Source organism: Gracilinanus agilis, chromosome 2 (genome assembly GCF_016433145.1).
Source record: "Gracilinanus agilis isolate LMUSP501 chromosome 2, AgileGrace, whole genome shotgun sequence".
Taxonomy (NCBI): Eukaryota; Metazoa; Chordata; class Mammalia; order Didelphimorphia; family Didelphidae; genus Gracilinanus; species Gracilinanus agilis.
Genome location: NC_058131.1, coordinates 267,847,577 through 267,861,738, shown reverse-complemented (window position 1 = coordinate 267,861,738; position 14,162 = coordinate 267,847,577). Strand labels below are relative to the sequence as shown.

General features: G+C 39.3%; 1 protein-coding gene across 1 annotated transcript in view; it reads left to right on the top strand.

The window, feature by feature from the left end:
• Window positions 1-14,162, top strand: part of CACNA1B (calcium voltage-gated channel subunit alpha1 B) — a 275,653-nt gene that overhangs the window by 157,650 nt on the left and 103,841 nt on the right. Inside the window, 1 exon segment of the mRNA XM_044659657.1 lies at window positions 12,857-12,983. Coding sequence (XP_044515592.1) covers window positions 12,857-12,983 — 127 coding nt within the window.

Here is a 14,162-nt window from a genome sequence, read left to right as displayed (position 1 = left end):
CTCCCTTCCTTCCTTCCTCCCTCTCTCCCTTCCTCTCTCCTTCCTTCCCTCTCTCCCTTCCTCTCTCCCTCTCTCTCTCCCTCTGCTTTCCTCTCCCTCCCTCCCTCCTTCCCTCTCTCTGTCTCCCTCCTTCTCCCTCTCTCCCGTCCTCCTTCTCTCCCTCCATCTTTTTCTTCTTTCCTTCCAAATTCTTACTTTCTGTGTGTTTTTACTAGTTTAGATCCACACACATATATCTATATGATATACTTTATAGGCTTATGTACTTTATATGTTTTTATTATCTTCTATTTCTAGAGCACTTTATAAAGAGGAGGCATAGGGAAATGGGTAGAAAGCTGGCCTTAGAGTTAGGGAGATATGGTTAAAGCATTTTTGATTGTATGACACAGGGCAAGACACAACTTCCCAGTGCTCTGGGCAACTCTTTAAGCCAGGAAGAGGCAGACCAGTTGCTGCCCTCACTGGTGGAGCCATTTTCCTATATAGTCTTATAGTCTTAGAGAATTTTCTAGAATACTGAGAAGTGGGAGATTGCTTATTCATATGTATATCTATAGTTAAAATCCCTTTAAAGTTTATAAAAGGCTTTCCTCATTAGAACTGTGAGGTGGGTGGTATAGATACTATTAGTCTCATTTTATGGATGCCAAAACTGAACCTTAGAGGGATAAAATAATTTTTGGGAAAAAGAAGGAGTAATTTAATAGTTATTATCATTGACATCACACTTGGAGATATAAATTAATCATGAATCAATTATATTATATTTGCTCCAAATCAGGAAAAATGATTGTTAAATTCTTTTTTTAAGCCTCTACTTAGTAACAACTCTAAAACAGAAGGACAAAGGCTAGGCAATCCAGGTTAAGTGACTTGCCTAGGGTCACACAGCTAGGAAGTGTCTGAGGCCAGATTTGAACCCAGGACCTCCCCTGCTCCAGGACTGGCTCTCCATCCACTGAGCCACCTCGCTGCCCCATGACCCTATAATCTTATAATCTGTAAAATGTAAAATGATACCCAAGTCGATAACTCTATTTTGACCAGAATCTTTACCAGTCTGGGCAATCCTGCTCAAAAGGATTTGTTTTGAAGTTTAGGATCTTTAATATAGTAATTGAAGTCTCTGGGGGAAGGTTCCAGCTCTTGAGGGCAGACCAACATTTGCTTCACTTTCTAGTACAGTTGTTGGTGTTGGCTTTTCAGGAGAAATCACGAAACCTTTTGCTTTTCATTGTATCCCAAAGACTTAGCACAGTGCCTGGCATATAGTAGACACTTAAAAATTGCTCATTATTGTTTGGGCTTTTTGAGTTACTATTTAGGTTTTTTTTGCATATAAGATAATATGTAACGTAACAATAATATATTACATATAATTTGTTATAAATCTCCTTATCAAAGAGAAAAATTCTCACATTAGCTATGTCCAAAAATCTGGGTCTCATTGAAGTCAGTACATCATCTGTGGAAGTGGAAGTCCCTAGGAAAGTGACTTTTTAATTGCTGTCACAAGAGAATCTAATGTTTCTGAGGGGAAAGTTGCCATTAGACCCCAACAACATGGAGAAAGTGAAGGTCTTCCTCACTATGATCAAGAGTAGTATAGGTAGACTAGTCAGGGAATAAAGAAAAGTGGTTTCCATATTATGAACTGGCCAGCCACATAACTGGTAAGTATCAGAACTAGGATTTGTTTTTTGTTCATTTGTTTGTTTTTAAACCTTTACCTTCCATCTAAGAATCAATACTATATATTGGTTCTAAAGAAGAAGAGCAGTAAGGACAAGGTAGTAGAGGTTAAGTGATTTGCCCAGGGCCACACAGCTAGAAAGCATCTGAAACCTGATTTGAACCCAGGACTTCTCGTCTTCAGGCCTGGCTCTTCATCCACTGAGCCACCTAGCTGCCCCCAAGAATTAGGATTTGAATACAGGTTCCCAGACTAAAAATGAAGAACTATTTTTATTATAGCATACTATTATTAGCAAATTAACCTCTCACCCATATATAGCATATGTAAACAAGTGCAACTAGGATGGTAAAGGTCTTTCAAAGAAAAATTGGTTGAAAAAACTGGCAATGTTTTGCCTGGAGACAACTCAAGGAGAAGGACACCATGATAAGTCTTTGTGCGTTTGAAGGACAGTCGCACGGAGGAAGGATTAGACTGCTTTTACTTTTTCCAGGAGGAACCTGGAACAATGAGTGGAAGTTAGGAAAATGCTCATTTGGGCTTGATATCTGGGTCTAGAGAGCTTCCTAACAATGAGAGGTGTCTGAGCATAAAGGTGGCTACTTCAAAAATGGACGGATTCCTGCTCTATGGAGCTGATCTTCAAGGCTAGATAACCGTTTGGCCTAGAGATTCCATCTGTGTGTGGTTGGTCTAGGGGACCGCTGAAAGCCCCTCCAACTCTCAAATTCTGCAATTCTTTATTGTTTCCAAACGGCTTTACGTTTTACAGAGCATTTGGGGAATGCTGAAACTATCTCGAATGAGTATTATCTGAACAAAGAATCATTTATTACTGGGCATTCAAGGTCCCTCCAGGACTAGAAGTGAGTGAATATATTCCCTTGTTGTTCATCACTCACTGTGTATGGCCACAGGCAAATCACTTGCGCCTCCTGAACCTCAATTTCCTCATCTGTAAAGTGAGAGGGTTGGACTAGATGGCCTCTGAGGGCCCCTTGAATTTCTAATATGTTGTGACTTTGTGAATCTATAACAAAAGTGTTTTAGGATGGTTAATCCTTGGTGTGGGTAGGTTGGAGCTGAGGGGCTGAGGATGGAGGCTGGGAGACCTTTGGGGAGGCTCGGGTAGTGACCCAGGTATGAGATAACGAAGGCCTGGACCAGGGATGGTAGCTCAGGAGAGGACAACAGACAGGACAGTTGGGAGAGAAATAATGAAAGAAGATTTCATGGTTTAGAAGTCAATAGGGGTTATCCTGGTGAGGGTGAAGGGGAGGAGGGTTCCTTGAGAAATCAGTGTTTGAATGAGCCCTCTAGGAAGGATGAGGAAACTAAAATCAGCACTGCAGTGAGGGGGCTGTATTTCCACATGAATAACTCAGGATAGGTGTACATCTTTGCTCTGGGACCATAAAAAGTACACAGCAAACACTGAATTAAATTGGATTGGTTTGAGTTTAATTGAAATCCAGGCTTTTACAGTCTTAATATAAAAGATTCTCTACACAGAAATAACAGATGAAGGGAAGCTGGTGTTGGTGTGCCTCTGATTCTCACTTTACAAGTCTAGGTTTGCAAGGTTCAAACTTCAGGAGGCCATTTATTAGATACTATGCTTGTATTTCATATGAGCTGCTACCAGGTGAATGGATTTGTCTTTATTATGTCCTGGACTAGAATTAGAAGGGCCAGAATTCTCATGGATGTAAACAAAAGAGAGAAGAACTATTTTAGTTGTTAGCATTTGACTAAAGTGTTGGGGTTTTTTCCATATGAAAACCCAACTTTTAAAAATGAGATTAGGTGCATTCAATACTCTGAAAAACATAATTTCATCAGGGTATGTTCTTTTGCCAGTGACACTGGTCAAAACTCTTGTTTGCCTTATTTTAGGGTTTCATGAGCTGCTACGGCCAAGCATTTGGTGATGAGCTTCCTTCAAATTTAGCTAGACTTATCCTCAGGTTAAACAAAGAGACTTTAACTGGGCTCTACTGAGAGTTTTTCCAAATTGGTAGAACTAGGTAGTGTCTGTGGGTCACTTTTGTGCCATAATGAAGCGTCTTGAGAAAGATATAACAAGTAACTAATGATTATATTTACATATGATACTCAATTAGAATAAGTATTAAGGATATGTTAATTACATTTGGATACATTAAGCATATTTCTTATATTAGGCATATTTGGTAAATTTCTTATGAACATTAATGATTATCAATAATCATTTAACTGAATTGTGCTGCTTTTAGTTATAATCATAAAATTATCTCCTATGGGGCAGCTATGTGGCTCAGTAAGTTGAGAGCCAGGCCTAGAGACAGGAGGTCTTGGGTTCAAATTTGACTTCAGATACTTTCTAGTTGTGTGACCCTGGGCAAGTCATTTAACCCCCATTGCCTAGTTCTTACTACTCTTCTGCCTAAGAACCAAATACACAGTATTGATTCTAAGATGGAAGGTAAGGGTTTAAAAAAAACTAAAAATAAATAAAATCACCTCCTAACTTTCCCTGAACTTTTCTTAAATTCAGAATCCCATCTGGTACATAGGTTTTGGGTCAGGTCTTACACTTGGACTTCAGGGTAGAAATTCTGAGAGTAGCTTCCATTGAAATTTTGGGGGAGGTTAAGCAAAGTTGGATTTGAGAAGATGTTGGTCACTTTCCAATGTGGTGACTCTCTCCTTCACAGTTGTTTCCTGATGCTGTTCTGCTCTCCCTTGGGTGATTGGGTGGTAAATCTGCTCTGACAGATAATAATGGATTTAATTTGTCAAATTACATCTTATGAGTCAGTATATTTTATGAATGGTCCCAGAAAAATCTGTCACCCCTGAGAACTGAAATATCAGCTAATGAAAATAATTAAAAATGAAAGACTGAACAAGTACAAGGAAAATAAAATCCTTCTACAGGAGACTCAATTAAAACAGAGTTAGCAAGCTTCTCAAACTTCAGTGCTCTTGGTAGGTAGGCCTCAACAATATATGTGGGGACTACAGGCATACCTTAAAAGAGAAGAAAAAGGAGAAAAAGAAGGGTGAAAGTGGAATGTGGAGGAGACAGAGTAGTGAGATACAAAAGCCACCCCAACTACCTTCCATAGGGAAGTTTAATGGTACCTGTCTTTTAGTATGTTCTAGGCACTGTGCTAAGCCATAGTAATGCCATGATAAAAAATGAAATGTCCCTGCCCTCATGGAGCTTACATTCTAAAGGGAGAGATACCATGAATAACTATCTATCCATCTATCTATCTATTCATCCATCCATCCATCTATCATCTATCTTCTATCTATCTTCTATCTGTCCATTCTATCTATCTATCTATCTATCTATCTATCTATCTTCTTTTTATCTGTCTATCTGTCCATCCATCCATCCATCAATCTGTCTATCCATCTGTCTATCTATCTATCTATCTATCTATCTATCTATCTATCTATCTTCTATTTATCTGTCTATCTGTCCATCCATCCATCCATCAATCTATCTGTCCATCCATCTGTCTATCTATCTATCTATCTATCTATCTATCTATCTATCTATCTATCTATCTACCTGTNTCTATCTATCTATCTATCTATCTATCTATCTATCTATCTATCTATCTATCTATCTACCTGTGTATCTCTCTCTCTCTATATATATATACACACACATACTCACAAAAGAAATATCAGGTAGTTGTTATGAAGGAAGCTGGGCTCTTGTTTTCTGGTCAGTTTCCTATGTCCTTAAGGATAAAAGGGACAAATTAGAGAAAGTTCAGAGATTTCTCAATTGCTAATAAAGCCAAGGCAGTGTTCCTATTTGGCTTTGTTTGCAGCTTTTCTGCTTGGGAGGGTGTTCTCAGGAACTGTGGTCAACTTGGGCACTGTGAAATCTTCGTGCTCATGTTGATTCACAACCACAAACCACAGACTGGATGTCTCCATGGGAGGGAAGGGTTCGATTCCTACCTGATGGGGTACAGACTCTAAATGAGTTTCTTCCCAGTTCAGGCATAGACAGAGTTATGTCAAGTTGCCAAGTTCTGAGCCTCAGAGCCCAGGTGGGATGAAGGCATTGGGCCCTGTCCTGGGAGAATGGCATTTTTGTCTGTGACATCTTTACCCTGTAGGTGGTACTCTTAAAACCTACCTTGTTTTCCCTGATTGCCTACTATGAGCTTGTCCTCCAGGCCCTTAGCTGAAGCCAGTTGGAATCAGTTTATATTTTCAGCTACCATCAACTCTGTGGGCACTGAAATCCTTATTAGTCACCCTCTGTGAAAAGTAATACCTTGATTTGTCCAGAAACTACCTCCTTCAAGTTTTATTTCTGTAAAATGGGGATAATAATAGCACTTACCTCCCAGGGTTGTTGTGAGGATCAGATGAGATAACAGCTGTAAGGCGTTTAACATAGTGCCTGGCGCATAGTAAACATTATAGAAATGTTGTTTGTTATTTCAGAAGACCTTTCTATCGAGAATGCAAAGTCACGTAAAACCAATTCCCAGCGCGGTCGTGTCAGGCAGTGTGTGTCTCATTTGGCATCTCTCTACCAGGAGACGAGTAGTATTCCTCAACAGAAGGGCTCTAGAATTGTGGTTGACCAAGTCTTTCAAAGCTGATCGTCTTTACAAAGCTGGAAAAACATGGTAGAACAATGAAGTGATAAATTAGGTGGCAAAGTAGTGACCTCAAGTTGGGAATTTTGTTGTTGTCGTTCAGTCCTTTGTGACTCTATGGCAGAGATACTGGAGAGATTTGCCATTTCCTTCTCCAGCTCATTTGACAGATGAGAAAACTGAGGCAAAGAGAGTTGAGTGACTTGCTTGAGGTCACACGACTAGGAAGTGTCTAAGACCAGATTTGAACTCAGGAAGAGGAATCTTCCTGACTCTAGGCTTGGCATTCTATCCACTGCTCTGTCAGCATCTAGAATGCTCTTCAACTTCCTTGAGTCAAGAAGACCTGAGTTCAAATCCAGATGCAGACTTGCTGTATGAACCTGGACAAGCCACTCATCTTCTATCTATTTTAGTGTCTTCATCTGTAAAATCAGGATAATAATAACACTTACCTTCTAGGGATGTTGTGAAGATAAAATGAAATAATCTTTAGAAAGTACTTTGCAAATCTTAAAGAGCTTTATGAATGCCAGCTATTACCATTGTTGATGTTACTTTTTATCATATAAATTGCTATTCTGGTTCTTTTATTTTTAATTTGGAAATTTTTATTGAATTAATTAGTTTAGAATATTTTTACATGGTAACAAGATTCATATTCCTTCCCTCCCCTACCACCACTCCCTGCCATAGCCAACACGCAATTCCACTGGGTTTTACATGTGTCATTGATCAAGACCTATTTTCATATTATTGATATTTGCACTAGGGTGATCATTTAAAGTCAATATCCCCAATCACATCCCCATGGACCCATATGATCAAGCTGTTGTTTTTCTTCTGTGTTTTTACTCCCACAATTCTTCCTCTGAATGTGAATAGAGTTCTTTCTCATAAATCCCTCAGAATTATTCTGGATCATTGCATTGCTGCTAGTAGAGAAATTCATTACATTCGATTTTATCACAGTGTATCAGTCTCTGTGTATAATATTCTCCTGGTTCTGCTCCTTTCACTTTGCATCAGTTCCTGGAGGTTGTGCCAATTTGCATGGAATTCTTCCAGTTCATTATTCCTTTGAGCATAATAGTATTCTATCACCAACATATACCACAATTTGTTCAGCCATTCCCCAATTAAAGGGCATCCCCTCATTTTCCAGTTTTTTGCCACCACAAAGTGTGCAGCTATAAATATTTTTGTACAGGTCTTTTCCCCTTATTATCTCTTTGGGGTATAAACCTAGCAGTGGTATGGCTGGATCAAAGGGCAGACAGTCTTATAAAGCCCTTTGAGCATAGTTCCAAATTGCCATCCAGAATAGTTGAATCAATTCACAACTCCACCAGCAATGCATTAATGTCCCAATTTTGCCACATCCCCTCCAACATTTATTACTTTCCTTTGCTGTCATGTTAGCCAATCTGCTAGTTGTGAGGTGGTGCCTCAGATTTGTTTTGATTTGCATTTCTCTAATTATAAGAGATTTAGAACACTTTTTCATATGCTTATTGATAGTTTTGGTTTCTTTATCTGAAAATTGCCTATCCATGTCCCTTGCCCATTTATCAATTGTGCTATCCTGGTTCTGCTCGATTTATACAAGTCTTCCCAGGTATCTCTGAAACTATCCCTTTCCTCATTTTATATAGCACAATTATCTACCATTATATTAATGTATAATAATTAGTTCATTTGTTTACTAGGTATTGTCACCTCTTTTAATGTCTAGTTCTTTGCTCTTTCAGAAAGGGATATTATTAATGCTTTTGTATATATGGGCCCTTTTCCACTTTCTTTTATCTCTTTGGAGTCTAAGTCTCATAGTTATATTGTTGGCTCAAAGGCTATACACATCTTAGTAACTTCTTGGACATAATTCCAAACTGCTTTCCAGAAATAGCTAAACCATTTCACTATTCCATCAGTGATGCAGTTTGTATACTTGTTTTTCCTGAAGGCTTTCCAATATTTGTCACCTTTCTTTTGGTCAACTTTGCCAATATGGTATATGAGAGGAAAACTCCATTATTTTCTCTCATTTTTAGTCAGGCATCTAGGTGGCACAGTAGATAAAGCACTGGGCCTGGAGTTAGGAAGACCTGAATTCAAGTCTGATCTCAGACACTTACTAGTTGTGTGACCCTGGGGAAGTCACTTAACTCTGCCTCATTTTCCTCATCTGTAAAATGAGCTGAAGAAGAAATGGCAAACCATTCAGTATCTTTACCAAGAAAACTCCAAATGAGGTCATGAGGAGTCTGAAACAACTAAATGGCAAAATAATTATTATTGAGTTGGGTTATTTTTCTTTCATATGACTGTTGGAAGTTTGGATTTCTTCTTTTGAAAACTGTTCAAATCCTTTGACAATTTATCAATAGGAGAATGGCTCTTATTCTTATAAATTTGAATTAGTTCTTATATATCATGGATATGAAATTTTTATCAGAGAAACCAACTGAAAGATTTCTTTTCTTCATCTGTTTCCCTTCCAATATTAGCTGCACTGGTTTTATTTTCACAAAAACAGGTATGTTTTGTGCCATCAAAATTGCCCATTTTGTCTTCTGTGATCTCTCTGTCCCTTATTTGATCATGAATTCTTCCCCTGTGCAGAGATCTGAAATATAATTTCGGATCTTAACTCTTCTAATTTGTTTATAACGTGACCTTTGCTATCCAAGTCATATATCCAATTTAGAGCTCATCTTGGTCTGTGATATGAAGTGTTTGTCTAAAGCTAATTTCTAACATTGCTTTGCAGTATTCCCAACAGTTTTGTCAATTGGCAAGTCTTCACCCAGTACATGGGGTCTCCGGTTTTTATCAAATACTAAGCTACTAGGTTCATTTGACTCTTCAACAAGAAACATTTATTAAACAAGAAGGTCAAAGTGTGAGTAATCATAGCATAACATTTACTCATTAGAATGCAAAGTTGAGAATAATAAAAGTATAATAGTCTATCCCTAAACCTCAGTCATATCCTCCCACCAAAGTGCACGTAAATGGTGTCCATGGAGAAGAATAGAAACACACTTAAAAAACCTAGCAGTGGGGTACATGTGTAGGAAACCCATGAGCACAGCAGAGCAGAGTACCCCGAACACAGGCCTGGATGTTGGTGGATGCTTCTATTGCTTTTAAGCAATAATTCCAGAAATCTGGAATTATGCCCAAAGAGTTCTGCTGTGCATTCCCTTAGACCCAGCAATACCATTGTTGGGTCTCTTTCTCAAGATGATGAAGGGAAAGACGAAAAGAACTTAAATGTTCTAAAATATTTTTAGCAGCTCTCTTTGTGGTGGCAAAGAATTGGAAATTGAGGGGATGCCCCTCATTTGGGAAATGACCGAACAAGTTGTGGCATATGATTATGATGGAATACTATTGTACCAAAAGAAATGATGAGCAGGTTAATTAAAAAAATGGAAAGGCCTATATGAAACTATGGAAAGCAAAATGAGTAGAACTAGAGAACATTATATAGAGCTACAGAATTAATGTTTGAAGAATAACTTGTTAGTGTCCACCTCCAAAAAAAGAACTAACAAATAGAAAGACAAAAGATAAAAGTTTATACATATATGTATCTTTTTTGAACTGATGCTGTCTCTAGCACAGGGAGAGAAGGAAGGGAAAGGACACTTGGGAATTTTGATGTTAACTAACAACAAAAAGATTTTTTAAAGCCTATATTGGCTTATCTACTCTCAGCAATACAGCAATCCAGGACAATTCTGAGGGACTTATGACAAAGAATGCTATCCACCTCCAGAGAAAGAACTGTTGGGCTTTTATTTGGGGGTTTGTGGTTTGTGTGATTGTTCTCTTACAAAAATGTACAATATGGGGGGGGGGAAAGTCTATATGAATACATGTATAACCCAGATCAAATGGCTTGCCAGCTCTGGGAGTGGGGAAGGAGACAATTTGGATCATATAACTTTAGAAAACCTATGTGGAAATTTATTACATGTAATAGGTAAAGATAAAATATCTTTAAAAAAAGTTTATACTAAGAATGACTTTGGTCTTGCCATTAGACTTCAATGATTCTGGAAGAGAGAGTAAGGTTGACAACTTGTGCATCTCTTTGTCACTTAAATCCAATTCACTGGCAAGTCAAGACATCACTCTGTAATGTCTTTGAAACAGAGGATAAACAATAATACCAACAATGACTTCCTTCTTTTCTGAGATTCTTTGTCCTCTTGCTTGACAAAAAAAAAAATTGCTGCTTCTGAAATGATATGAAGCTCTTTCAATAAACCAGATGCATTACACTGTTTCAGTGAAAGAGCCGCCCTAAGCCTGGGAACCTCTGTAGTTTTCCAGTCTTTTCCCTTGGCTGGGTAGAGAAGCAGTTTTTAGTTATTTCAATGATAAGCTATTCCCTTAAGCCAGAGAACTACAAAGCTCCTTAGATCTGCTCTCTTGAGCTCTGAGGAGTTTCTGCCTTTCAGCTAGAGTGGTCAGTAGAAAGCAACAGTCAAGACCTTCTCGCTTGGCTTCTCTCTTGTGGAAGGTCTTCCTAAAAGAGGAATGCAGGGGGCAGCTGGGTGGCTCAGTGGATTGAGAGCCAGGCCTAGAGATGGGAGGTCCTAGGTTCAAATGTGGCCTCAGACACTTCCTAGGTGTCACTTGACCCCCATTACCTAGCCCTTACCGCTCTTCTACCTTAGAACCAATACACAGTATTGATTTTAAGATGGAAGGTAAGGGTTTAAAAAAAAAAAAAAGGAATGTTAAACAAGCCCTGCCAGGTCTTCACACAGCAGGATTCTGGACTCCCAATAAGCTTTTAGCAGCTACATGCCCTCCTCCAAACAAACTGGAACTTAGTTCTGTTTTTAGGACTTGTCCATCCTCTAGCCTTCAGCTCTCATACTATAGATGATAATATAGAGCAATCTGAAGAACCCCAGGCAGCTCTTTGCACTCCATCTTGTTCTCTGCTAGCCATTTTGCTGTATGGGACCCCTCATGAATCAGTGTCCTCCAATATCTTCCCCCCCTCCCTCACCCCTTCTTATCAATACAAAAAGACTTAGTTGCTGAAGGAGAAGGATTCCAGAGTCCTGGGAACATCCTCATCTCTTGTCTGGTCTCCTGGGCAGTTCTCTTTGATCCGGTAAAAGTAGCCACACTAAGAAGATTAACTCCCTCATCTATCTCCTTACATTTTCTTTTTGCAAGTGTACTATTTTTCTCTACCTGCATTTTAATGAACAACCGTCTTTCTTTTCCCTTGTTTCACATCATGTATAAATATTGCTTGCTGAATTGTGAATAACGCATTCCCCATCAACTGCTGGTGGAGAATGCCATAATGAATCTAATAAAACCCATTTCTGATTCATTCTGGCTTATTGGCATTAGTCAGTTAAATTGATTAGCAAATTCAGGCCAAATGTCAAAAATGACATGCAGTTTTCCCGTTGTCTGCAAATAGTCTTCCAATTTATTGTTTCTCAGCGATTACCCTCAAAGCTCAATCTTAAATTTGTCTATTGGATGGAGTGGTTTTTTTATACAGGCTGGAAGGGCATGGCTGACTCTCTCAGCCAATCCCAAAATGTTGTTTGTATAACCCCACAGCAAAGACATTAATAATATTCTCATATTTAAGGACTTGTAATGACTTCAGAGTGTAATAACTCTCTCCAACAATGCAGATTGCAACTCCTTTGTACCTTAGTAGATGTTCTTCAAGAATTACTGTGACCGAATGCACTGTGGCCCCCCGGCTATGAATCTCTTAGACTTAGTTTGGCTGGTTCTTGGACAATAAATGTTCAGTCCATCATTGGGTCTTTACACTGAGCCTTTCCGGGCTGGTAGGATTTGTCCGATCTTAACCCTTCGCAGTCAGGGTCACTTCCAAATCTTAATCAAGGGATGGCAACAGGACTTTATTGGGAATATAATGCTAGTAATTAATTTTCAAGAGCAATAATATCCGCTTACACTCATACAATGTTTTTCAGTTTTCAAAGAAAATTAATATCCATTATTTCTTTGGATACCAACAACACTGTGAAGTTATCCCCATTTTTAGGTGGAAAAATGACCTTGAAGAGGTTAGGTGACTAGTCTAAGGTTACACAGTTTATAAGTAGTAGAGATGGGACTAGAACCTAGACCTTAATCTAGCGTTGCTATGATTTTAAAATTTAAACTCTTACCTTCTGTCTTAGTATCCATTCTGAGAGAGAAGAGAAAGGCTAAGCAAATGGGGTTGTGACTTGCTCAGGGTCACACAGCTAGGAAGTATCAGAGGTCAGATTTGAACCCAGGACCTCCTAACTCCACCTGGAGTTTTTTCCATCGCTACCTAGCTGCCCCTTCATCTAATGTTCTTTCCTAGAGTTTTCTCCTTTCCTTGAGACTGTATCCCCAAAAGAGCCCCTTGATTCTTTTCACTTGACTTAGGGTGGTAATGGAGCTACTGACATTTTGTGAATTAGACTTGTGGGCTCTGTGGGCATGCTTATTGATCTTGCCTGTTGGCTCTTGTTTCTTCTTACAGTGAACAACGTTGACTTTGAAGGTAAAATAGAAGAAAAGAAGGATGTGGAGGCTGGTGCTGGGACAAGGAGTGGACCCCGGCCAATTCTCCCCTACAGCTCCATGTTCTGCTTAAGCCCCACCAACCTGTAAGATTTCCCATGAGCTCCTTTGTGTATAAGTACATGTTTGTGTGCTATACATGTGTGTGGAAAACTGCCTATATCCCAGATACCTGGTCTGTGCTGCCTAGAGCCCTATGAGGAGATAGCAGAGCCGGCCTTAGATGTCTATATCTGAAGCCATCCACTCAAGTGGAATGCCAAGTACTGAGCCCCTTTCCTGTGCCTGCCCTGGGCTGGATGGTCAGGGGGACCTAGGAGAAGCATGAGACTTGGTCTCAGCCCTTTAGGAGCCAACACTATAGTCAGAAAGACAAGACTAACTCATAGAAAATAATTCTAGGACGATGAAAGGTATGCAAGTATAGCCCTGTCTGTCTGTTGCTCCTCTCCCAAGAGGCAAGAATTTAGGATCCTGGAAGGACGTAAGTGTCTTCCCTACTAGATAGAGTGGGTTTATCTAGTGTCCCAGGTTCTGGCAGTCTTTCCCTGGTCCAGACCTTGAGATCACCAAGCTCTTCAAAGACCCTGAGTCCTTACCCCATTCTATATGGAACCAAAAAAAGAGGTTGTTTAAAAAGTGTCACATTCAACAGTGCAGTCTTACGAGCCAGAGGTCAGAAGTCATTGTGGGTTATAATAAGGCTTCTTGGGGCAGCTGGGTAGCTCAGTGGATTGAGAGCCAGGCCTAGAGACGGGAGGTCCTAGGTTCAAATCCGGCCTCAGACACTTCCCAGCTGTGTGACCCTGGGCAAGTCACTTGACCCCCATTGCCTACCCTTACCAATCTTCCACCTATAAAATCAATACACAGAAGTTAAGGGTTTAAAATAAAAAAAAAATAAAAAAAAAATAAGGCTTCTTAAAGCAGGTGAATCTTGAATTGGACCTTGAAGGATGGGTAAGATTTGAATGAAAGGAATTTATCCCAAATGGAGAAATGTGTGTGTGTGTGTGTGTGTGTGTGTGTGTGTGTGTGTGTGTGTGTGTGTGTAAGAGAGTGAGAGAGAGAGAGAGAGAGAGAGAGAAATGAGAGAGAGAAATAAAAGAGAGAGAAATGAGAGAGAAAGAAATGAAAGAGAGGAAAGTGAGGGAGAGAAATGAAAGAGAGAGAAGTGAGAGAGAGAAATGATAAAGAGAGAGAAATAAAAGAGAAAGAAATGAAAGAGAAATGAGAGAGAGAAATAAAAGAGAGAGAAATGAGAG